Genomic DNA, 25683 nt, shown 5'->3' with positions numbered 1-25683 from the left:
GGAAGCAACAATGGAGACATTGCTCAAGAAAATTGGGGTCTTGAGGAACATGTATAAGAGGGAGCATAAGAAGATCCAGGAATCAAGGAGATCAGGAGCATCAGCAGATGATGTTTATGTACCCAGGCTGTGGTACTATAATCAACTTTGTTTTCTGGATGACCAGAATGAAGCCAGGCCATCACTTTCAACCCTTCCCTCCACCCTTCCCTCCACCCCAGCAGAGGCTGATGAGGAGCAAGCTGGGTCTTCCATCCTGGATGAACCAGATATGACCATCTGGAGTCAGGTAAATTATTTTAACAAATATTTACTGTACTAATATTAATGATGTTAACTGGATGTTATAATTGTCTAAAATAATTTGGCACTCAAAATTGGGTATACATATCAATTGACAGTAGTGGCTAAATATGTTTGGCACCTGCTTGAAATAATTAGGGTGTCTGATTAGACTCTTTTATTAAAGAGAAGTATTCACATTGAATTAGCTATTCATGAGAAGCAAACTGTGTGTCATTGATGAACCCAAAAAAATATACTCAAACTATTGTCCTTTTTTTATACACAGGATGAGTCCATCCAGGAGGAATGTGGGGAAAGTGGCAGGCAGGAGGAGACCAGGCCCATGGACAGCCTGGAGGAGGCCGGATTCACCATCATCCTGGAGGAGGCTGGGCCCAGTGTCAGGCAGGAGGTGGCTGCTCCCAGTGAGGTGGCTGCTCCCAGTGAGGTGGCTGCTCCCAGTGAGGTGGCTGGGCCAAGTGAGGTGGCTGGGCCAAGTGAGGTGGCTGGGCCAAGTGAGGTGGCTGGGCCCAGTAGGAGCCTGACCGAATCCCAAGTGCCTCCCCTCCACCTTCCCAAAAAAAGGGCCAGGAAGGGGATGGTCACACAGGACGCATCCCTGCGCCTCATGCAAGAGGCCACCCGTTTTTTAAGGAGCCCCCCCGAAGCGGAAGAATCCTATGGCTGCTACTTAGCCAGCAGGCTTCTTCAGATGAATAGGGAGCAGCGCCTCATTTGTGAGCGCCTATTTGGGGAAACAATCCATAAGGGGCTGCAGGGCACGCTAACACAAAACACCCAACTACATGAGGCAGCCCCCCCTCCTCCTCCTCCTCCTCCTCCTCCTCCTCCTGCCACAACTGAAACACCAGAGCCACAGCCTCAAAAGAAGGCTACAGGGAAGGCTGCAGGGCAGCGTGGAGGAAAGGCTGCAGGGAAGAGAAGAAAATGATGACCTGGGTTCAGTCTGGTCTGACAGAAGACGCAGGCTGTTGTAGGACCACAGTCTGGGGACATCTAGATCATCTGCTGGTGCTGTTGATCTCTGGGATTCTTGGACCAGATTGTGCTCCCTCTTATATGGACTCCGCAAGATCCCAATTTTCTGGTACACCGACTTTTTCCAGCGTTGACTTCCTCTTTATTTTATTTTGACCATGAATAAATGGATCATTTTTTGAGTTTAGCAAAAGACTTTTTATGTTTTTTCTTTGAAATCATTGATTTTACACACAATGTTAAATTAACAAGGGACAACAATCTCATTGAGTTAGAAAAAAAACACACCAAAAATACATTACTAATGTTAATAATGTTCAAGTGGTAAGTCTTGAAAATCCAAAAATTTACGTAACCAAAAACGGTGCTTTGGGTTAACTTTATCTAAAAACTAAAAAATAATCACTATAAAAAAAAAAAAACAGAATAATGGGTTCTTTGTGGTAACTTTACAAACCTAAAAAAAAAAAAGGGGAAAAAGTATTATTAGTATGGAAACATTGTTTTTAAAATGCATACTATATCATTCATGAGATCAAAGAGAAAAAGAATCCAGAAATCAGTTTGGGAGAACTCTGATTATGAACAGCAAAACACCTTCGTTCTTTATAGAGCCTTCGTAAAGAAGAAATAAAATGCGCTGCATTCAACGATCCCAGATTTTGCAGCGTGATGAATGTGCTACCTACAATACGAACACTAGTTTTACTAGACCGAGTGCTTCCGTTTAGTTTTTGCTTATGAGCATGCGTCGTTTTTTTGTCCGTCGGACTAGCATACAGACGAGCGGACTTCGGGGTCCGTCGTACTTACGACGTAAAGATTTGAAGCATGCTTCAAATCTAAAGTCCGTCGGATTTGAGGCTAAAAAAGTCCGTTGAAAGTCCGGAGAAGCCCACACACGATCGGATTACCAGCCAGCTTTAGTCCGTCAGCGTCCGTTGGACTTTTGTAGACGAAAAGTCCGACCGTGTGTACGCGGCATAAGCCTTTTTCTGACACTTGTTGCTTACAAGTTAAAATTCACTTCGTTTTTTGCTAGAAAATTACTTAGAACCCCAAACATTCTAAATATATATATATATATTTTTTAGCAGAGACCCTAGAGCAGGGGTAGGCAACCTCGGCCCTCCAGCTGTGGTGAAACTACAAATCCCATCAGGCCTCTGCCTCTAGGAGTCACGCCTGTGATTGTCAGGGTCTTGCAATGTCTCATGGGACTTGTAGTTTCAAAACAGCTGGAGGGCCGAAGTTGCCTACCCCTGCCCTAGAGAAGAAAATGGTGATCGTTGCAATATTTTATGTCACACTGTATTTGCGCAGCGGTCTTTCAAATGCTATTTTTTTGGAAGAGATACGGTTCATGAATGAAAACGAAAAAAAAAGTGCCTGTCTCTTCTTCCTCTTCTCCATGCAGTGCTTTAGGGACAGACCAGATTGGTTCTGATTGGTCAGATTCTCATTGGTCTATCCTGGAAGCGCTGCATATAGAAGAGCAGGGATTTCAAATCCCTGGACTGGTAGAGCAGCTGTGGGAGATGCAACTGCAAACCTACCAAGACATGGCCATCCGCCTAAACTGACCGGCCGGGCAAGGAGAGCATTCATCAGAGAAGCAACCAAGAGTCCCATGGTAACTCTGGAGGAGCTGCAGAGATCCACAGCTCAGGTGGGAGAATCTGTCCACAGGACAACTATTAGTCATGCTCTCCACAAATCTGGCCTTTATGGAAGAGTGACAAGAAGAAAGCCATTGTTGAAAGAAAGCCATAAGAAATCCTGTTTGCAGTTTCCGAGAAGCCATGTGGGGGACACAGCAAACATGTGGAAGAAGGTTCTCTGGTCAGATGAGACCAAAATTGAACTTTTTCACCTAAAAGAAAAAAACACTATGTGTGGCGGAAAACTAACACTGCACATCACCCTGAACACACCATCCCCACTGTGAAACATGGTGGTAGCAGGGACAGGGAAGCTGGTCAGAGCTGATGGGAAGATAGATGGAGCCAAATACAGGGCAATCTAACTGGCTACCTCAACCTGTCCGGCTATCCCCTACTCTTGCTACCTTCGGGCGATCCCTGAAAACTCATCTCTTCAGGGAAGCCTATCACGTCTCCAACTAATCTTTTACCACTTCTATCAGCTCATTCCCCACAGTTATAACCTTTTGTACCACCTGCCCCCCACCCTATTAGACTGTAAGCTCTTCTGAGCAGGGCCCTCTTGTATTTTATTGTATTATAACTGTATTGTCTCCCTTTAATATTATAAAGCTCTGTGTAAACTGTTAGCGCTATATAAATCCTGAATAATAATAATAATAATCTTAGAAGAAAACCTGTTAGGGTCTGCAAAAGACTTGAGACTGGGGCGGAGGTTCACCTTCCAGCAGGACAACGACCCTAAACATACAGCCAGAGCTACAATGGAATGGTTTAGATCAAAGCATATTCATGTGTTAGAATGACCCAGTCAAAGTCCAGACCTAAATCCAATTGAGAATCTGTGGTAGGACTTGAAAATTGCTGTTCACAGACATTCTCCATCCAATCTGACAGAGCTTGAGATATTTAGCAAAGAGGAATGTTCAAAAATGTCCCTCTCTAGATGTGCAAAGCTGGTAGAGACATCCCCAAAAAGACTTGCAGCTGTAATTGCAGTGAAAGGCGGTTCTACAAAGTATTGACTCCGGGGGGCTGAATACAAATGCACACCACACTTTTCAGATATTTATTTGTAAATACGTTTGAAAACCATTTATCATTTTCCTTCCGCTTCACAATTATGTGCCACTTTGTGTTGGTCTATCACATAAATTCCCACTAAAATACATTTACATTTTTTGGTTGTAACATGACAAAATGTGGAAATTTTCAAGGGGTAGGAATACATTTTCAAGGCACTGTAGATATGCAGCAATTCAAGGCCATGCAGGGACTCTTTATCAGGCATTGATGCTTGATGAAGGGTCCCTGCCTGGTTCCGAAATGACCTAACTTATCCATGGTATACACCGTAACCAGTCAGGAATCATTGCAGTACCTGTTAACCACACGGTTGATTCCCGTGTGGCGTGCAGGAGGAATATACTTCACATTTTCATAAAAAAAAAGTACAGGTCTGGTTTTTTTTTTCATTGACTTAGTATGCAGAAGCCTTAAGAGTTCCTTTCACTGGAACTAAGGGGCCAAGCCCAACCCCTGAAGATCAACCCCCCACCATAGTCCCCCCTCCACCAGATGATTTGGACCAGTGCACAAAGCAAGGTCCATAAAGACACGGATGAGCGAGTTTGGGGTGGAGGAACTTGATCGGCCTGCGTGTTTTTTAGATATACATTGGGTTGGTAGAGCTCATACAGGTCTTTTATTTTGAGTTATACATTATCTGCTTACAGAGAACTCCCATCCCATTCATCCTCTCCCTTTTTCTTCATTTTTTTCCACTCTTAAGCCCCATACACACTATCAGATTTTCTGCTGAGTTTTTCCTTCAGATTTACCAAAACCATGTAGTGCAAGGGCCTGCCTAATTGCATGCACATTGAAACTCCTAAGGTTTTACCTCATATTATATGGTTTTGGTAAATCTGTAGGAAAAACTCAGCAGAAAATCTGATAGTGTGTATGGGGCTTTAGAGAGTTATACATTTTGCAGTTCACTATTACATCTATAAGGGGCAGTACCTAGAGGGATCCTTGATCTTTGTTTCCAGTTTTATAGCAGACAAACTGCTAGCAAGATTAGCAAACAGGTAAAAGTCTTATTACCTCATAAAAATTCCTTAAAATAAACCTCATGTCATGTGACATGTTAACTGCCTGACTGTCATGCTGATCGGAATAAGTTCATAGTCACTTTTGGGAGCTGTGACTTTAAGGGCCGGGTCAGTAAATCAGAACGTTTCAAAACCAGAGATAACCAAGAAGCCAGCAATGGCGGCCTTGTAATTTCTTATAGTATAGTAGACTCCCCAGATGCCATTCCTAACCCTGCCCTTCTAGGGCCAGCCTATGCATCCCAGTGCAATCAGTATCCTAGCTAAATAACCACTGAGATACAGTGTGGTATAAACCACCTAGAGCAGTGATGGTGAACCTTGGCACCCCAGATGTTTTAGAACTACATTTTCCATGATGCTCATGCACTCTGCAGTGTAGCTGAGCATCATGGGAAATTTAGTTCCAAAACATCTGGGGTGCCAAGGTTCACCATCACTGACCTAGAGATTTTATCATCTTCAATGAGTCCTTATAGGTCTGTGCTAACCCACAGACCTGTATTGAGATAAGAAGGATAGTAGCCACATTAGCCATATCGTATTCAAGCAACAAATATTCCTTCCTGAAGTCTAGATTTGATTACCAACTACACAATGAAACGAAAATTGTATATCATTAATATGTTTTATTTATTTACTTATTTAAAAATACAGCATTGACAATTTATCTGCAATGCTTTACACAAGTCATTGAACCATATACATCAGTCCCTCCCCCTACTGCCATCACATTCTAGGACATTAAAGAAAGGTTGTATTTTTGGACAAAACAATATACTCTAAAGAGGGTTGACAAGGTAGATAGAATTTTTTTTGGTGAAAACTGAACTCCAAGCACTCCCCGCACTTATATTTTTGACAATAAAAGAGAACTCCAATCAAATTACTAAACAAGCACCTCTGAAGCAGATAGGACAACCATTCTCGACCAGGGTTCCTCTAGTGCAGGGTTTCTTAACCAGGGTTCCTTCAGAAGGTTGCTAAGGGTTCCTTGACCAATAAGCCATTTCTGTCTCTCAGATACGTTCCCTCCGACACCATTGATCTTTTTAGCTATCTGTAAGGGGGTAATTCTTCCCAATGACCACAAGTGTAAGAAGCATTCTTCTTACTGACCATCACACGGATGTATCGTGAAATATAGATTCAGTATTTTTTTAGCAGGCGTTCCCTGAGAATGGAAAGGTATTTCAAGGGTTCCTCTGTGTTGAAAAGGTTAAGAAAGGCTGATCTAGAGATTGCTAAGGGTTCCTTCATTTCTGGCTGATTGACTTCCCATCAGATGCTACCTAGATAATTACAGGACTATTAATACTTAGCAGAGCCAGCAGAATGACACCAATGATCTTTTTAGCCGTCTGCAATGGTGGAATTCTGCCTACTGCTGTGGGGGACATTCTTCTCACCGACCAACAATGTAAGTGACAATCTTTCCATTGACCACCAATCTATGGAGCATTCTTCTCACTGACCACCAATGTAAGGAATATTCTTCCCACTGACCACCAATGAAAGAGACATTCTTCCACTGACCACCAATGAAAGGGACATTCTTCCCACTAACCACCAATATATAAACGGACCATCAATCTATGGAGCATTCTTCCCACTGATCACCAATATGGAGACATTCCTCCCACTGATCACCAACGTAAGGAGAATTCTTTCCACTGATCAGCAATGTAAGGAACATTCTTCTCACTGATCACCAATGTAAGGAACATTCTTCCCACTGACCACCAATGTAAGGGACATTCTTCCCACTAACCACCAATGTAAGGCGTATTCTTTCCAATGATGGCCAATATAAGGAATATTCTTCCCACTAACCTCCAAGGTAGAGGACATTCTTTCCACTGACCACCTACATAAGGAACATTTTTCCCAATGACAACCAATGTAAGGAACATTCTTCCTAATGAGGACCAATGTAAGGAACATTCTTCCCACTGATCACCAATGTAAGGAACATTCTTCCCACTGATCACCAATGTAAGGAGCATTCTTACAACTGATCACCAATGTAAAGACATTCTTCCCACCAACTACCGATGAAAGGGGCATTCTTCCAACTGACCACCAATGTAAGGGTAATTTTCTCCACTGACCACCAATGTAAGGGTCATTCTTCCCACCGGGCCCATATGAATTAATTTTAGCAGGGGTTTCCTGAGACATGAAAAAGGATTTTAGGGTTCCTCTGGGGAAAAAGGTTAGACTTTTCCCAGATAACAGGAGAGAAGAAACATTTGTAAACTGATTATATTTTACTGCAGGTCAGGCATCTTAACGTAAACCCGTGATTTGTCCACACTGTGAAAAAAAAAAACATGTTCAGATAACTGCCAGCCCCGTGGGGTTTTTAAAATTACCCCACCATCCATTCATCTACAAGAGTGAAGGAACAAAGCCCTGTGTAAGTACCATATTGATCTATGGGAAGTCACATGCTTCCCCATACAAAGTTAGTACTGGATTCTTCCCTTCACTCCAGTTAAAAAGAGAAGGCGAGTAGAGGCAGAAGTGTGCTAACAAGAAGCTCTTGACAGAAGTATAGAGCAGAGTGAAAGAGAGAATCCCATCAGTCTGCTGCTTCTCCTTTTACTGTCCAGTCACAGGTTGGGGGGGAGGGACAAGACCTGTGAGATTGGTAAATCCCAGGACCAGATGGGCAGAAATACAAATCCATTGAGGCCATCCAAGGTCCAAGCAAAAAAAGTGAACTTACCCTTTATTACTACAAAATACATTGTAGCCCTGATGAAGGGGGAGTGTCTGAACACCGAAACCCGTTTATTGATCATTTAACAAAAATATTGCAATAGACTCTGACCATTGGGTTGGTACTTCTTTGGCTTTTTGTATAGTTGGACTTTTCTTAAGACCACCCCCTCTCCTTTTGGGTTTTTACAGTTTTTTTTTTTTGTGAGAAGCCTAATCAAAGCAAGTTTGGTTATTAAAATGATCTCTGATAACACTACATACCAATAAAAGAAGATCGAATGTCTACGGCACCCTTTACACACTGCGTTACAATCTACTTCATTATGAGCTGACACTTTATTGCCCGATGACTGAATAGTGAAACAATGAACTTTCTTGCCATTGCCCAATGCTGCCCCATTACACAAACAGTTATATTGGATTTTACTATCGATCTTTCTTTTCATGCCCTGAATGGCTGCTTGTAAAACCAATGAGTGGGTGTTCTGGCTACGATAATATTTGCCAGTAAATTCACTGGTAGTAAATTATTAAACCAACCATGGCTGACATTGCACATGGAACGTGGAGTGCACTGCCAGCAGATTGGGTTAAAGTTGTGCGTACCGCTGTGTATTTCTGGTCATCTAGACTCATTATGTGCCAACTGTGGATCCTGCCAGGCAATGGGCTGATAATACAGTGTGCTTTTAGGTGCATTAGATTGCAGTTAGGTGTATCTAAACCCAAAAACAAACAATATATTACAGCTTAACAATCCTTGAATGTGGTGGCTGCATTCGTTTTAATTTTTAAAATTTTTTGTTTTTATATACCTGGTGATCCGGCCAGTACTACGCTTCCTATCTTAACTACTTGCCTACTGGGCACTTTTACCCTCTTCCTGCCCAGGCCAATTTTCAGCTTTCAGCGCTGTCGCACTTTGAATGACAATGGCGTGGTCATTAACCATTGTACCCAAACAAAACTTTTATCATTTTTTTAAGACAGATAGAGCTGCCTTTTGGTGGTATTTAATTACCACCGGGTTTTTTATTTTTTGCTAAACAAATGAAAAAAGCCTGAAATTTTGAAAAAAAAGCTTTACTTAGTTTCTGTTATAAAAGTTTGTAAATAAGTAATTTTTCTCCATCACTGATGTGCGCTGATGAGGCTCCACTGATGAGGCGACACTGACACACATCACTGATGGGCAATGACAGGCCGCACTGATGGGGCTGCACTAATGGGCACTGATGAGGCAGCACTGACAGAGATTACTGATGGGCACTGACAGGCTGCACTGATGAGCACTGATGGGGCTGCACTAATGGGCACTGATGAGGCAGCACTGACAGAGATTACTGATGGGCACTGACAGGCTGCACTGATGAGCACTGATGGGACTGCACTAATGGGCACTGATGAGGTGGCACTGACAGGCCACACTGATGGGCACTGCTGAGGTGGCACTGACAGACATCACTGATGAGCACTGACAGGCTGCACTGATGGGCACTGATGGGGCTGCACTGATGATTAGGGTACTGTTGATCAGTGCCTTGATTATCAGTGTAGATGTCCCCTGTGTGGATTGCCGCTTACCGGCTCCGACAGTGTGTGGGGAAAGGGCTGCCGATAACCGGCAAAATCCTGATTATACTGTTATCCGACACAGCTAATCACATGGTAAAGGGCCGCTGTGATTGGCCCTTTACCCCGATCTGTGATCAGCTGTGTCCAAACAACACAGCGACCACAGAATGCTCCTGATGCGTGTCCCAGGGGCGCGTGGGAAGGCAGGATTCTGATTCTCAACAGACGCCCTCCCAGGAAATGTGCAACCATGCTATAGCCGTCATTTGGCTATAGGCGGTTGGGAAGAGGTTAAAACGGAAGTAAACTCTTGGGAAAAAAATAGAAAAGTTTTCTCCTGCAAGGAAACATCATAATGTGCTAACATGCACAATATACTAGCACATTATTAAAGACTTACCTTGAAACTAAGCCCTCCGGCGATGAGCTGTCATAGCTGCAGAGACTTTTAAGAGATCTTCACCTGGTCTTCCTTCTGGGTTCACGGGCTATGGAAGCTTGAATGGTCACATGCGCATGCGTTAGGGAGTCTCAGTCACGGCACCCAGCTCTAAAGGAACGGCACGGGTATGCCGTTTCTTCAGAGCACATGAGCCGGTGACATCACCGACTGCTGCTCGCTGGAATATCTCCTAAACAGTAGACGTAGGAGATATTCATTCTTTAAGGTGTCTCCACTCAGGATGGAGAAGCAACAAAGACACCTCTTTTGATCACCTTCTAAGCTGCATCAAGCTCCTTTGGCAATCCTATTGACTTACATGGCCAGAAAAGCAGTTCTGAAGCTAATAAAAGCGAATGTATGTAAACTCTAATGCCCTGTACACACGGTCGGACATTGATCGGACATTCCGACAACAAAATCCATGGATTTTTTCCGACGGATGTTGGCTCATACTTGTCTTGCATACACACGGTCACACAAAGTTGTCGGAAAATCCGATCGTTCTGAACGCAGTGACGTAAAACACGTAAGTCGGGACTATAAACGGGGCAGTAGCCAATAGCTTTCATCTCTTAATTTATTCTGAGCATGCGTGGCACTTTGTGCGTCGGATTTGTGTACACACAAAATCCGTTGTCGGAAAATTTTATAGCCTACTCTCAAACTTTGTGTGTCGGAAATTCCTATGGAAAATGTGTTACTGGAGCCCACACACAGTCAGAATTTCCGACAACAAGGTCCTATCACACATTTTCCATCGGAAAATCCTATTGTGTGTACAGGGCATAAGGCTGCTACCAGATTTCAAAGGGTGGTCGCTCCTGCAGTCATAATCTGACTGCCTTGAGGGCTTTCTTTAGTTGACTGTACAGTCTGAAGTGTATGGAAGAGCTGAAGGGAACAGGGAGAAAGAGGATGGACTATCAGAGATGATTTTCTAGCCTGTCTGATTGCTTGCCCCACCATCCACAGACTGTCATTGGAACAGCCAACTGTCTTCTCAGGTCTATGGGTAGGAGATGACAGTCTTGAAATCTGGCCCTGTAGTTGACTGGTTTTGGGTAAAGGTAGGGGAGTCCAATTCCTCTTGTTCCTCCTGAGATGAGGGAGTCAATTGTCCACACCACACCTCCTACTTCTACGCCATGCATTCATGTTTATGAGACATTCTTGGAGCAGATGTAACTTACCTGCATATCTAACTGCCCACTTATGTGTCACCTTAATGCAAGCACGAGCAGTACTGAAACACTATTCTTTAGCCCTCAAGGCAATAGGGCCAAACTGTTCCCCGGTAAGTTGTGGACTACCTCAGCAGAATAGGTTGCAGGTCATGTCCCTTTTTCGCCTTCCCTTCTGCTAAGGCACTCAAGGAGGCCACTTTTTTCGCCTACCCCTTGGCCCAACCCTGAGCAGGAGGAGCCTGTAGAGCAGAAGTTGAAATCTACTTCAGGTAAATAACCAGAGGCTTGCCAATTTAGGGAAAATTATTTTATAGGTTTAAAGCACAGGCATGGATGAGCTGGCACCCAAAAGCCAAGGACCAGAAAGTGAAGTAGACTTGAGTACAGCATTATTGTCACAATTTAAATTTAGAGGCTAGCCAATAGCACGTAAGGAGTACAGGAAGGTTCTTTTCATAGTGGACATCCAGGGCCACTTTAAGCTATTGGTAGGGGAGGACACTGGCATTAGGTCAAGTAAACGTTCACTTATCCCTTATCGATTGAAGTATCTGATCACTGATATACAAAAATGACTTACAAATTACACAAAATGAATACAACGCAAAGTTAGGCTCCATGCACACTGGAGCTCATAATCGGCCATTTTTTGGAGTTTGGGCATTTTTTTTAACAGCCAATTAACTCCACTTATCCCATGTGTCCATGCACACATGGACGTATTTTAGCTTTTATCAGCAGTGGAGTTTATGGGCTATTCTCTGAACGCCATAAAATCGTGTTCAAAGAGCTGTTTTTCTGACCACAAAAAACGCCAAACGCCAATAAACGCTAGTACAAAACGCTGAAAAAAGCGTGTTTTTCAACCAGCGTTTTCTGCCAGCAATCAGGCATCCAGAAAAAGTTTTTGAGCTCCAGTGTGCATGGAGCCTTATTCTTAGAACGTTGAACTCTAAGAAAATCTTGACATACCCCAGGGAAGCTTGGGTAGGTAATTTGTTACTGATGGTAAGACCATGGTGTATCTGTCACATTTTCAAAATTGACCAGGATCAGTTGAACAAAGAATCATCAACACCCTATGCCCAGGATCATCAAATCAGCGAATCAAGAATACCCTGTAACTAAGATTAGTGGATCAAAGAATCATCCATACCCCTAGGCCCAGGATCAGTGAATCAATGAATCAGCAATACCCTATAACCAAGATCAGTGGATCCTGATGATTGTGCAATTCTTGAATCCTCATACTGTATCTATCCAGCATCTTTAAAGAAGAGCTATCATTATAATTTTTATGTCACAGTTCTGTCCCCTATGGGACAAAGTACACATAGTTGTCCATTGTTTCTCAAGTGTTTCCAACCCGCTCCGCTCCCCTCCTGCCATGGCAGATCCAACAATAGCTATAAAGGAAATGTCAGATTCATAGCTGCAGTTGGTTTTGACTCTGAGGACTTTCCCGAGACCACCAAATGTTAAGAAGAATGCAGGGGGGGGGGGGGGGGTCTCATCTTCCGCATTCCTTTTGCATTGTTCGTCTCGGGAAAGTGCTCAGAGTCGAGACAAGCTGCAGCTATGAATCAGCCGTCTCCTTCCTAGCTGTTGTCTGATCAGCTGCAGCAGGAGGGGAGGTGGGCAGGTCAGACCACGTAACCAGGCTCGTCGCGACAGGACAGGCAAAACAAGCAATTGCTTGGGGCCCCCGAGCTGGCCTGGGGCCCCAGCCGCGCCGCCGCTTCCTATAAGCTGCAGCCTGTAGCGTGGCCGAGCTCCTCTTCCTTCCTCCTGCAGTCCGCGTGGTACAGAACTCAGGAGATTTAGTTTCCTGTTCCCGGGTGGACTGAAAGGAAGTGCACACACTGAGTGCTCACTTCCTTTCATTCCGGCCGGCCGGGAACAGAAAACTGAATCTCCTGCGGTAGGGAGGGGGGTTAAAAGAACACGGGGGGGGGGTGAGTAGTAAGGGGGGCTTTGCGTGCGTGCGTGTGGGGGGGGGTTGGGGGGGCCTCCATGTCCATTTTGCTTGGGGCCCCAAAATTCCTTCATACGGCCCTGCACGTAACTAGGGTTTGGAAAGCAAATAGAATCATGGGATGAATTACTACATGTACGTTGCCCCATAGGGGACAGAACTGTACAATAAAAATGATAATGATGGATCTCCAAGGCGGAGACCTTTGAACTCCCCAAAACACTTTGGTTGTTCTATGTTGTCTTTCCATGTACAAATATCAATAGTAAAAAAAATTGGACTCTCAGATGATTTGTTTTGAATATCTACTGTACATATAAATCAACGTGTATGGTGGATAAATCGTCTTAAAGCCATCTCTAGCCAAACTATTCAAGCCAGATACTTAAATTTTGAACAGGCACTGATAGATTGACAGCGCTGTAAAAGCCAGAGATGATGATTTTCCTTAGTCAGCGTTTTGTGAATAGCGAACCGGAAAAGGGGGCGGAGACACGACAACAGCAAGGGTGTCTTTGAGATCTGCAGCGCTAATGACTGCCGGATGTACAGCGGGATCTGTTCTGTTCCAGCCTACTAAAAAAACAACTTTAAAGCACTTTCATGAAACTCATCTCGTAATTGTTTTACAGCAGAATGAAATACATTATTATATATCTAAATTAATGGAAATTGAGGCGCCCACAATGGGGCTGTAATCACAGTTGTGTCACTGCTCCACCCTCCAATGCCATAACAATGGTGGCACTTTTTAGCAGCTTTCCCCGTCGATTCATTTTTAATTTTACATTATGGAGAATCCATTAGGGGTGCAAAAGTCTAGTAAAGGATATCCCACTGATGGAGTCCAGAGAGACTTCGGAAGCAAGCGTGTGATACGGCACGCCCGCATTTGTGCAGAACACAATGCCAGTTTTGCAAAATGCCAGTTTTGAGTGGAGCCGACCCTAAAAAAACCAGAGTCCCCAAATGTTCACAGATGATTCCTATATTATGTTGTTTTTTCCACTTTACGACTGTTTCGGTTGTTGACAAGGTACATTAATAATAACAGACTAACTATAATGTTAAAGAGGCCAAACGCCGGGACTCCATAATGCTTGTACAGATATCCTCCAATGGTGGGGCCGATGGTGCGTGTGAGAGGCTGGATGGAGGCGCAGATCCCCAGCATGGCACCTAGAATACAGAAACACAGTCAGTATCACGGAATACTTGGTGCTTTTTTTTAATTACAAATGGAGTACATGGATACGTTGCTGCTGGCGTAAATGGGTCCTAAGTCCACCCAAATGTATTCTTTGGCTTTGATTCAGCGGTTTTCAAACTGTGACTCAGGGGCCAAATGTGGCCCTTTGCTTGCCTTTATCTGGCCCTTGGTAATCTATTCCTCCAATGGACACCAATGATGGGGCACCATTCCTCCCGCTGGTACCAATGATGGGGCACCATTCCTCCCACTGATACCAATGATGGGGCACCATTCCTCCCGCTGGTACCAATGATGGGGCACCATTCCTCCCGCTGGTACCAATGATGGGGCACCATTTCTCCCGCTTGTACCAATGATGGGGCACTATTTTATTTATTTTTTTATTTCAGGTACTTATATAGCACCATTAATTTGCGCAGCGCTTTACATATATATTGTGCATTCACATCAGTCCCTACCCTCAAGGGGCTTACACTCTAAGGTCCCTAACTCACATTCATATACTAGGGACAATTTAGACAGGATCCAATTAACCTCCCAGCATGTCTTTGGAGTGTGGGAGGAAACCGGAGTACCTGGAGGAAACCCACGCAGGCCCAGGGAGAACATGCAAACTCCAGGCAGGTAGTGTCATGGTTGGGATTCGAACCAGCGACCCTTCTTACTGCTAGGCGAAAGTGCTATCCACTACACCACTGTGCTGCCCTATTTCTCCCACTGGTACCAATAATGGGCCACCATTTCTCCCACTGGTACCAATAATGGGGCACCATTTCTCCCACACTGGTACCAATAATGGGGCACCATTTCTCCCACTGGTACCAATAATGGAGCACCATTTCTCCCACTGGTACCAATGATGGGGCACCATTTCTCCCACTAGTACCAATGATGAGGCACCATTCCTTCCACTGGTACGAAAGATGGGGCACCATTTTTTCCACTGGTTCCAATGATGGGGCACCATTCAACCCACTGACACCATGAATGGGGCACCATTCCTCCCACTAATACCAAGGATGGGGCACCATTCCCCCAAATGACACCACTAATGAGGCTCTATTTCAACTGAAACCATGAATGGGGCACCAATCCTCCCACTGACACCAATGCAGGAGGAGCCATTCCTCCCATTAACACCATTGATGAGGCTCTATTTCTGCAACTAACACCAGTGATGGGGTATCATTCTTTCCACTGACACCATCAATGAAGCACTATCTCCCTGACACCAATGACGGAGCACTATTCCTCCCTCCGAAATCAGTGGCAGGACATCATTTACAGACACTGATGCCAGGGAGGTTTTCTACTCTCACTGGGCACAGTCCGCATGTTTTAAGTTTTTAGATATATAAGTTTTAGATATTTTTCATTATTAAAGGTTACTTTGTAACCATATGCAAATGTTTTTTGTTTATAATTGAATTTAAATGTTTTTACTGTTTCATGTTTTCATACATTTTTCCTGGAATTCACACGGTGATGATTCTAATTGCTATTTTGTTTTTCATTGATCACTTTGAGGTCCATTTATTTATTTTTTTGTAACTTGTAACATGCTTTTAACTTACAGATACTTTGACTACCTCGTTTATTTGGTCCATCTCCGTGTCTTCCACGGGCTGTGTATGTCTCTTTCTGACCGCATATGTTTGCAATTGAAGACAATTACGTTTATCATGTGATATATTTTACACCAGTACATATTTGCCAATATAATGTATGGTCATTTAGCTATGACTAAGCAACGATGATGTTGTGAAACGCATCAGCTATTTTGCCCTTATTTCTGCTGTTACATGAACTTTGATGATTTTTACAATAAAGGCGTATATTGGATTGCGACTGTCCAGATTTTCCTTTTCTCCACCACCAGTGGCGTCGCTAGGGGGTGGCTTTTGGGGCTATAGCCCAGAATCTGGAGCCAATAGCCCTGAGTCTCTGTAGGGGTCCCCAAGGGGAGGGAAGGCTCTCTGGGGACCCTGATTTAAGTGGGGGGCTCTCTGGGGACCCTGATTTAAGTGGGGGTCTCTCTGGGGACCCTGATGTAAGGGAGAGGCTCTCTGGGGACCCTGATGCAAGGGGGGGGCTCTCTGGGGACCCTGATTTTAAGGGGAAGACTCTCTGGGGACCCTGACTTAAGGGGGAGGCTCTCTTGGGACCCTAATGTAAGGGAGGCTCTCTGGAAACCCTGATGTAAGTGGAGGGGTTCTGGGGGCCATGATGTAAGTGGGGGGGTTCTCTGGGGATATATACACACACACATATATTTCTGTATATACATGTGTATGCCTGCCCAAGCGTATGACTTTCTTTACTACGCTGCTATGGGCTCTAGCCCCAGATCTTTTGTAGACCTAGCAATGCCCCTGTCCACCACTGTTTTTTCATTTTGGCTACCAGCAGTGAGCAGATAGACAAAGGGGTGAAGGAAAGGTAAGGTATGCTGCAGTTTTTAAATAAACAGGCAAAGCACAGGATGGCTTTAAGTTACCTTTTCATTATATGGTCATTATAATCCACAGCATTGTCCTCTACAGAATTCAATGCTCCTATACAATACTTTCTATATAATGTTCTTTTCATTACTTTGAGGTGCTCAGGTCATTGGATCTGATTTCCCAGCCAGCAGTATGGGAAGATGAAGAATGTGAACCACCTACCTGGAGTAATTTAAAACTTAAGTGGAATGGCTCAATAGATGTTTTCAGCTTGCTTGGCCTGCTGTCAGGTAATTAAGCCCACAGAGTAATTAGATCCTTTTATATCAAGCGGCAGGTGAAAGCAATCCGCGAGAAACTGAGCTCATTGGGTATGATCCTAATTGTATAGTTACATTAGTCCAGCTTGGCACAGTGTAAGTACACATATCTCATACCCGATGGGCCGCTGGAGAAGCTGACAAGCACTATACTGGTGGGTACTACTACGGCTCTACATTGTCGAACTCACCCATTGAGATCAATAGGGCCACACCGCAACTGCGAGCCAAACGCTTGGCTTAGAGCCGCAGCATGGTCCCGCAATGTAAAATTATCATTTGGCAATTATAAAACAGGGGTTTAGTTTGCACACATTTGCAAATACATGCTTAAAGTGGAGGGCCACCCTAAAAAAAAAAATTCCATGAAAAATCCTAAAAAAATGTGAAAAAAAAATGCTTAAACTTACCTAAACCCTTGTTGCTAGGCAGTCTTCCTAATCTGCCTATTCCTATTCCGCGGCGTGTTCTGCTCCTCGGCGAGCGGCCCCGTTGCTTTCTGGGAACTGTGTGTGTTCCCAGAACACCACGGGGCCATTCACAGAGCGCCACGCCGCTCGCGCGTGCGCAGTAGGAAACTGGCAGTGAAGCTGCAAGGCTCCACTGCCTGTTTCCCTTACTTAGGATGGCGGTGCCAGGAACCGAGAGCCGAGGGACGGGTCGGCCTCGGGCGGCCGACATCGCGGGCACCCAGGACAGGTAAGTCTACTTATTTAAAGTCAGCAGCTGCAGTGTTTGTAGATGCTGACTTTTAATTTTTTTTTTTTCAGGGACGGAATCCCGTTTTAAGCCACAGAGCCCCATCAAGGCACCCCGGTATCTGTAGTCCTAACTCTAAATTTTGAGAGCCTCTACAATGGGAGCACGTGCCTTATAACGGATAGGCAGAGGGCAGGTGAACCTGGAGGGAGCCCACACCTCCTTAAAGTGGAGTTCCACCCAAAAGTGGAACTTCCGCTCATTTGTTTCCTCTCCCCCTCCGGTGCCACAATTGGCACCTTTCGGAGGGGGAGGGGGGGACAGGATACCTGTCTTTGACAATTATCCTGTTCCCACTTGCGAAATGTCACGGGCCGCGGCCTGTGACATCACTGCGGGGCTCCCTCCTCCTCTCCCTGTCGCCGGACAAGTAGGAGAGGGGAGCGGGGGCCTTGCCCATGCGCAGTAGGGTTCCCGACATGAAGCCATAAGGCTACACTGCCGGGTACCCTTACCCGCAATGGCGGTGGCAGCAACCAACAGCTGATGGAAACAACAGCTGCGGTGCCGACATCGCTGGACTCCTGGACAGGTAAGTGTCCTATTGTTAAAAGCCACCAGCTGCAGTATTTGTAGCTGCTGGCTTTCATTTTTTTTTTGGGCGGAACACCGCTTTAAAAAAGGCAAAGGGGCACACTGGACACCCAGCATATAGCACTATGGCAGCATGGTTTTGTTTTGCATGCGTCGCCCTTCCATGTGCTCCTTGCTGCACAGGCCAGTTATAAGTGAGGGCAGGGGCCATTTGTTTGTACTGTCGAAATATTGGTTGGGGGAGGCACTGGACACCTTTGCTGCCATTGTGCTTTATGCTGGGTGCTCAGTGCGCCCCTGTGTCTTTTAGGAGTGGTGGGCTCTCTCAGGGCTCACTTGCCCTCTTCCTATCCATTATAATACATGTGCTGCCACTGTGGGGGCTCTCAAAATTTTGAGTTAGGACTACAGAAAATACCGGGGTGCCTTTACGGGCTCTGTAGCTTATGTTTGTATTTGCCGATGTGTGCAGACTAAGCCCCTGTTTTTAATGCATGCTGTTAGACAGGACAATTCAGTTGGTTGCAGACTGGTCGGTAGGTTGAGCTGGGAATTTTTTTTGGTTTTGTTTTGCACGAGTTGTCCTTCCATGAGCTCCTTGCTGCAAAGGCCAGTTATACGCTTGTGACGAAACGTTGGGCGGAGCTTAGGGACGAGCGACGCATCGGAGAGGACGGAGGAGCTGCGGCCATCTTATTGGTAGGAAGCGCTGGCCACTTTCCTTATCTGCTTTAACCTTACTTACTTCTTATGTGTGAGTTTTTATTTGCGAACCTTTGTTAAATAAATTTGTGCTTGCTTGGGATGTTTGCGCAATGAGTCTGTCCTTTTTCATCCCCATGTATACAAAATATCCTGCTGCATCTCTGGAGTTGACCTTTTTGGCATAACCACTCTGGTTAAAAGTATATGCCGTCATTTTGGGTTGATCAATGGAGTGAGGAGCTCTGGGCAACAAGAGGAATCTCTTCGATTTATGGGAAACGTGGACACCATCTAATAATGCTATGCTGTTTAACCCACTTGCTGGCGGGAAGGGTCGGTGTGTTTGGGTGATGGTGACGGGTTCTTTCTCCTTTCACGTCTACAGAGATTTATTGTGAACTGACTCAGATTACTTTAACCTGGAATTTCTTTATGATTCAATATATGGACTTTTTTAATATGATCTTTCTATAGCGCTACACCTATACCCCATAGTCATAGGTGAGAGCAGGGGCCATTTGTTTGTACTGCGACATTCAGACAGCCTTGTAACCTGTGGCTGTCTGATTACAGCGGTGCTGCCAAATGTAACTGCATCTGATAGGATGAAGTCCGTTTTTTGGGGGATAGCGCTAGAGTTCCCCTTTGATTGGTAAATGTTGCCCAGCCGTTGCTGTGAAAATAAAACCAGCCTATCTATGTGAGAGGAACCAATCATTTTCAGTATAATGATCCTTCCGTCTCCTTAGAAGGATTGATGGAAATCCTAAACCTGCACATCGGGGGGGATATTTCAGGTGGCGGTGTACATACCGGTCTCAGAAGGGGGGACGGCTTTGGTTAGGATGCTGTCAGTGATGATTCCCGAGACACAGAGGAAGAAAATCATTGGAAGGGCGATAATGCAGAAATGGAGGACACTCGTCATCACCACCTGCATAAAAAAAATGACAGATATAAAAAAAAAGGACAAATTATTGCAGCTCTAAAATCATTATTTCATCTTTAATGACTTCGATACCAGGCACTTTTACCCCCTTCCAGCCAAGGCCAATTTTCAGCGCTGTCACACTTTGAATGAAAATTGTGCGGTCATACAACACTATACCTATATGAATTTTTTTATCATTTTTTGAAGACAGAGCTTTCGTTTGGTGGTATTTAATCACTACTGGGGTTTTTTAAATTTTTTGCTAAACATATGAAACAAGTACATTTTGAGGAAAAAAAACGATTTTCTGGGTTTCCGTTACAATATTTTGTAAGTAAGTAATTTTTATCCTTCACTGATGGGCACTGATAGGCGGCACTAATATGTAGCACTGATGGGCACTGATAGGCGGTACTGATGAGGAGGCACTGATATGCAGCACTGATAGGCGGCACCAATGAGGCTGCACTAACATGTAGCACTGATGGACACTGATAGGCGGCACTGATATGCAGCACTGATGGGCACTGATAGGCAGCACTAATATGTAGCACTGATGGGCACTGATAGGCGGCACTATTATGTAGCGCTGATGGGCACTGATAGGCAGCACTAATATGTAGCACTGATGGGCACTGATAGGTGGCACTAATGAGGCTGCACTAATATGTACCACTGATGGGCACTCATAGGCGGCACTGATATGCAGCACTGATGGGCACTGATAGGCAGCACTGATATGCAGCATCGATTGGCACTGATAGGCGGCACTGATATGCAGCACTGATGGGCACTGATATGCAGCACTGGTTGGCACTGATAGGTGGCAAGGATGGGCACTGATAGACAGCACTGACAGGCATCACTGATGCGCACTGAAAGGCAGCATAGATGGGCACTGATTGGCAACACTGGTGGGCACAGGTGGGCATCACTAATAGACTGCACTGATAATCAATGCACTGATTATTAGTGAAGACCCCCCCCCCCCCGTCAGGAAAGCTACTTATATACAGGGCAATCTTAGAAGAAAACAAAACATTCTGCAAAAGACTTGAGACTGGGGTGGAGGTTCAGCTTGTTCAAGATTTGTGCTGAGAGGGGAGATTTCAGCAGGGGTGCAAATTTGTACTGGGAGTAGGGTGATTTATGCTTAGGGGTAAGCAGGCAGATTAATGCTCAGTGTTTTTGTGGGGAGAGTTTTGCTGACACATAATAAATGCTCATACATCGTTGAGGGGGGGGGGGGGGGGTTCAGTTTGGCATGTTCGTCCTGGGCTCCAGATGACCTTGTCCCGTCACTGGTTCCCCCGGGTCAGCACAGCTTTTTTGCACCCCTAAGAATTTTGTGCCTGGGGCAACCGCCCCAATGGCCCTGTCCACGCTATGCCACCTGCGGGGAGGGAGGAACCAGGGAAGGCAAAATACAATCAGATTAAACTTCTAAGCTTTTCATTTTTCACTTATTATAATCAACAAAAGGCACTTAAAAGGATGCTCCTAAAATAACAAAGTTTGCTCACTAAAACAACATGGCAGCTTGGTCTTCTGTTTACACAGGGATTGCTTCTTCTTACCCAATATTTGTAAGTACAATTATTCTTGGCCAGAAATAAAGAATTTGTTACTACACGTTGTAGTTGTTGCAGGTTTATAATACGCTGTGTACACAGCCTTATTAGTACAAGACACTTACTGAGACAAAAGCATGGGAGAATGGAAAAAAGAAAAACTTTATTTGTTCAGTCTGCAGCACAAACTACGAATCTCTTTAGGACAGGCGGCTTGTTATGGCAGTTCCGCTATTTGAACGCCAAAGCTTTTGACATCAATGGGATTCCTCCTTCTGGCCTTACAAGCAACAATACAGGGTGTTGTTTCAGAGCGCCTTTGTAGACATGCTGCAGAAGATTGCTATTTATTGCAACGGTTATTGTGGTATTATTAGTAACCTTTAGAATCTGTACAAATAAACAAGCCCTGTCTTCACGATAGATGGCGATGAGTTAATTGGCGCAGAGCTAAAAAAAAAAACATTAGCGTGCCAAAGTTGCGTTTGGGTACCCATAGACCGCCCCCCCATTTTACTTACCTGAACCCTCAAACTTGTCCCACAGGGACGCGTCGTCTCTCGGCTAGGGGGTCCTCAGCTGTTGATTGGATAGATTGATAGCAGCGCAGCCATTGGCTCCCGCTGCTGTCAATCAAATCCAACACTGTGGCCGGTGGAGGGCGGGGCCGAGTCCGGCATTTGGCGTCTATGGACGCCGAATGAGAAAAATATCACCTCTCCGAAACAGGTCTGTGAGGAACAAACATTTTCTCTATGCTGGAAGTAACAGCTGCAAGCAATGCTGGTAATTGGGAAGTAAACGAAAAATCCTGGACAGCCGCACTCAAAAGTAATCTTCGATCTTTATTTAAGTATAATCATAAAAATACATGCCACAGCATCACAAAGCAGGAAATACTGATGCGTTTCACACTGTAGTCAGTGCTTAATCATAGCTTAATCAAATGATTAAGCACTGACTACAGTGTGAAACGCGTCAGTTTCCTGCTTTGTGATGCTGTGGCATGTATTTTTATGATTATACTTAAATAAAGATCGAAGATTACTTTTGAGTGCGGCTGTCCAGGATTTTTCATTTACCCCTCTATGGACGCCGAATGCCGGACTCGGGAGCGCGCCCGCAAGGTAACCCCCCCGGGAGAGTGCTTCTCCCAGGGGCTTATCTAATGCGGGGAGGAGCCGAGAGAGCCGCTGAGGGACCCCAGAAGAGCATGATCGGGGCCACTCTGTGCATAATGAGCTGCACAGTGGAGGTAAGTATGACATGTTTGTTATTTATTTATTTATTTTTTTTAAAAGGAACCTATAGTATCACTTTAAATACAAAAAAACCCCACAAAATATAACCCAATTTTTGATAAAAAATAAAAGATGGGGTTACACAGAATAAGTAGATACCTAATATGTCACTCTTTAAAATTGCACATGTTCATGGAATGGCAACAAACTACGATACCTAAAAATCTCCATAGGCGATGCTTTCAATTTTTTACAAGTTACTAGTTTAGAGTTACATAAAAGGTCTAGCACTAGAATTATTGCTCTCACTCTAAGTTTAGTAGATAAACCTCACATGTGTGGTGCGAACACCATTTACGTATGCGTTCGCTTCTGCAGACGAGCACGGAGGAATGGGGACGCTTTAAAAATAATAAATGTTTTTATTATTTATTTTATTTTTCTTATTTTTGCACTGTCCCTTTCATTTTTGTTATCACTTTCACTCCTATCACAAGAAATGTAAACATCCTTTGTGATAGAAATAAGAGATGATAGGTCCTCTTTATGGAGACATCTGGGGTCAATAAGAGGTTTAAAAGTGATATTACTAACAAGCAATGCAGAGCAACAAGCCTATAACAACTGTCCAATAGAAAGACCAGAGCTGATACCCCTCCTCATGAAAGACCAAGCAGGTGTCCCAGGGTTCTGTAGATGCTAATGTGTTTTGAGGGTGTCCCCTCTTCTTCAGAGCCCTTCTTCTGCGGCTTGGTGTGGTGGTGAAGCTTTTGGGTTTGATCCCTCTATCAGGAATATGGTCTTATGTATTGAACAAAGACATCTCAGGCGGACATCTTTAGCAAAAGGATTTTCCAATAGTATTGATGACTTTGAGCACCTCGAAAGAGGGCAGCAGGGGTCAAGCGTTCCCAAAAGACCGAGACCTGAGCAACGTTCTGGAGATGCCTGGAGCCTAGAAGGAATTTTCCCAAAAACACTGGAGCCATAGCTTAGCGCAGAAGTTATATTATTTTATACAGGAAAGGGAAAGAAAGGAAGAAAGAAGAGAAGCGCCAGGCAATTCCAAGTGCAGAATTATTTTATTGAGATAAGCCGTTACTGACAATATGGATTGCACTCGCAAAGTGCTCAGTGGGTAAGGGCTTGCCACGTCCAGCATGGGAGCAGAAACCACCAGTATGTCCCTTTGATGGTGAGCCACAAGCGCCGTTAACAGTGGGGAGATGAAGCCTTGAGAAACCTCGGGTAGACGCCGGATGGTCCCTTTCACATCGAGTAACCCAGCTGGCGTCTACCTGAGGTTCCTGAAGGCTGCAGCTCCCCGCTGTTAACGGCGCTCGTGGCCCACCATCAAAGGGACAAATTGGCAGTTTATGCTCCCGTGCTGGACGTGGCAAGCCCTCACCCACTGAGCACTATGTGAGTGCAATCCATATTGTCAGTAATTGTTTATCTCATGAAAATAATGCTGCACTAGGAATTGCCTGGCGCTTCTCTTCCCTTTCTTGCCTTTATCTCTCACAGTTTCTGGGTCCCCAACCCATGCCTGAAGCAGCCCCGCTACCCACTGCAGCATTCACACCAGAGAATAACTTTAAGGGGTTGAACATTTTTTTGAGGTACATTCTCTTTTTTTTATAACTTTTATTTACATCCATTGATGTCTCTCTTTTATATTAATAATAGGCAGTGGCATCGCTAGGGGGTGGCTTTTGGGGCTATAGCCTCGAATCTGGGGCCAATAGCCCCGAGTCTCCGCAGGGGTCCCCAAGGGGAGGGGAGGCTCTCTGGGGACCCTGATGTAAGTGGGGGGCTCTCTGGGGACCCTGATGTAATTGGGGGGCTCTCTGGGGACCCTGATGCAAGGGAGAGGCTCTCTGGGGACTCTGATGCAAGGGGGAGGCTCTCTGGGGACCCTGATGCAAGGGGGAGGCTCTCTGGGGACCCTGATGCAAGGGGGAGGCTCTCTGGGGACCCTAATGTAAGTGGGGGGCTCCCTGGGGACCCTGATGCAAGGGGAGGCTCTCTGGGGACCCTGATGTAAGTGGGGGGCTCTCTGGGGACCCTGATGTAAGTGGGGGGCTCTCTGGGGACCCTGATGCAAGGGAGAGGCTCTCTGGGGACCCTGATGCAAGGGGGAGGCTCTCTGGGACCCTAATGTAAGTGGGGGGCTCTGTGGGGACCCTGATGCAAGGGGGAGTCTCTCTGGGGACTCTGATGTAAGGAGGGGCTCCCTGGGTATCCTGATGTAAGGGGGGCTCTCTGGGGACCCTGAAGCAAGGGGGAGTCTCTCTGGGGACTCTGATGTAAGGAGGGACTCTCTGGGGACCCTGATGTAAGGGGGGGCTCTCTGGGGACCCTGATGTAAGGGGGGGGGCTCTTTGGGGGCATATACACACACACACACACGTATATTACTGTATATACATGTGTATGCCTGTCCAAGCGTATGACTTTCTTTACTACGCTGCTATGGGCTCTAGCCCCAGATCTTTTGTAGACCTAGCAATGCCCCTGTCCACCACTGTTTTTTCATTTTATCGTATTATTATTTTATGGCTTGTGTAATATTATAATAACTACCCCACCAGCAGCAATAGTGATCCTGGTCTTTATTAGAGACCATGTAATCAATACTGAGACCTCTAGGGGTCACTGAACCCCAGAGGTAAGTAAAGAAGGGCCCAGTGGGTTGGGAGGCTGTATGGTGTTAGTACACCTTTTTTTTTGTAGAGGTGAACACTTTAAAGCTTCCTTTTCAAATCTTTTAGCCTATAGATGTGTAAAAGGCAAAGTGACACATTCTTACCAGACCCAGTCCGACTCCCATAGAAACCGCCATGCTTAGGATCAGTAGAGTCTCATCCGAAAACCAGCTTGTTAACCGTCCGACCATAAATCCCTGGACCACCTACAAAATAAAGTAATTTCACATTATGGATAAAGTGGGAAACATAAAAGATAATTTCTTATTTTCTGAACAGTAAATTA

The 25683-nt window shown here is 45.0% G+C and overlaps 1 protein-coding gene across 1 annotated transcript in view; it reads right to left on the bottom strand.

Moving 5' to 3' along the window:
• Positions 1-13003: 13003 nt before the first annotated feature.
• Positions 13004-25683, bottom strand: part of SLC67A1 (solute carrier family 67 member 1) — a 96096-nt gene continuing 83416 nt past the window's right edge. Inside the window, exons 8-10 of the mRNA XM_073604142.1 lie at positions 25502-25603; positions 19760-19880; positions 13004-14150 (exon numbers count right to left, since the gene is read on the bottom strand). Coding sequence (XP_073460243.1) covers positions 13963-14150; positions 19760-19880; positions 25502-25603 — 411 coding nt within the window. The 3' untranslated portion in view covers positions 13004-13962. The remainder of the gene's footprint in view (positions 14151-19759; positions 19881-25501; positions 25604-25683) is intronic.

This window comes from Aquarana catesbeiana, linkage group LG11, assembly GCF_042186555.1.
Source record: "Aquarana catesbeiana isolate 2022-GZ linkage group LG11, ASM4218655v1, whole genome shotgun sequence".
Classification (NCBI taxonomy): domain Eukaryota; kingdom Metazoa; phylum Chordata; class Amphibia; order Anura; family Ranidae; genus Aquarana; species Aquarana catesbeiana.
Note: the sequence above shows the minus strand (reverse complement) of the source record. Positions and strands in the feature narration are given on the sequence as shown.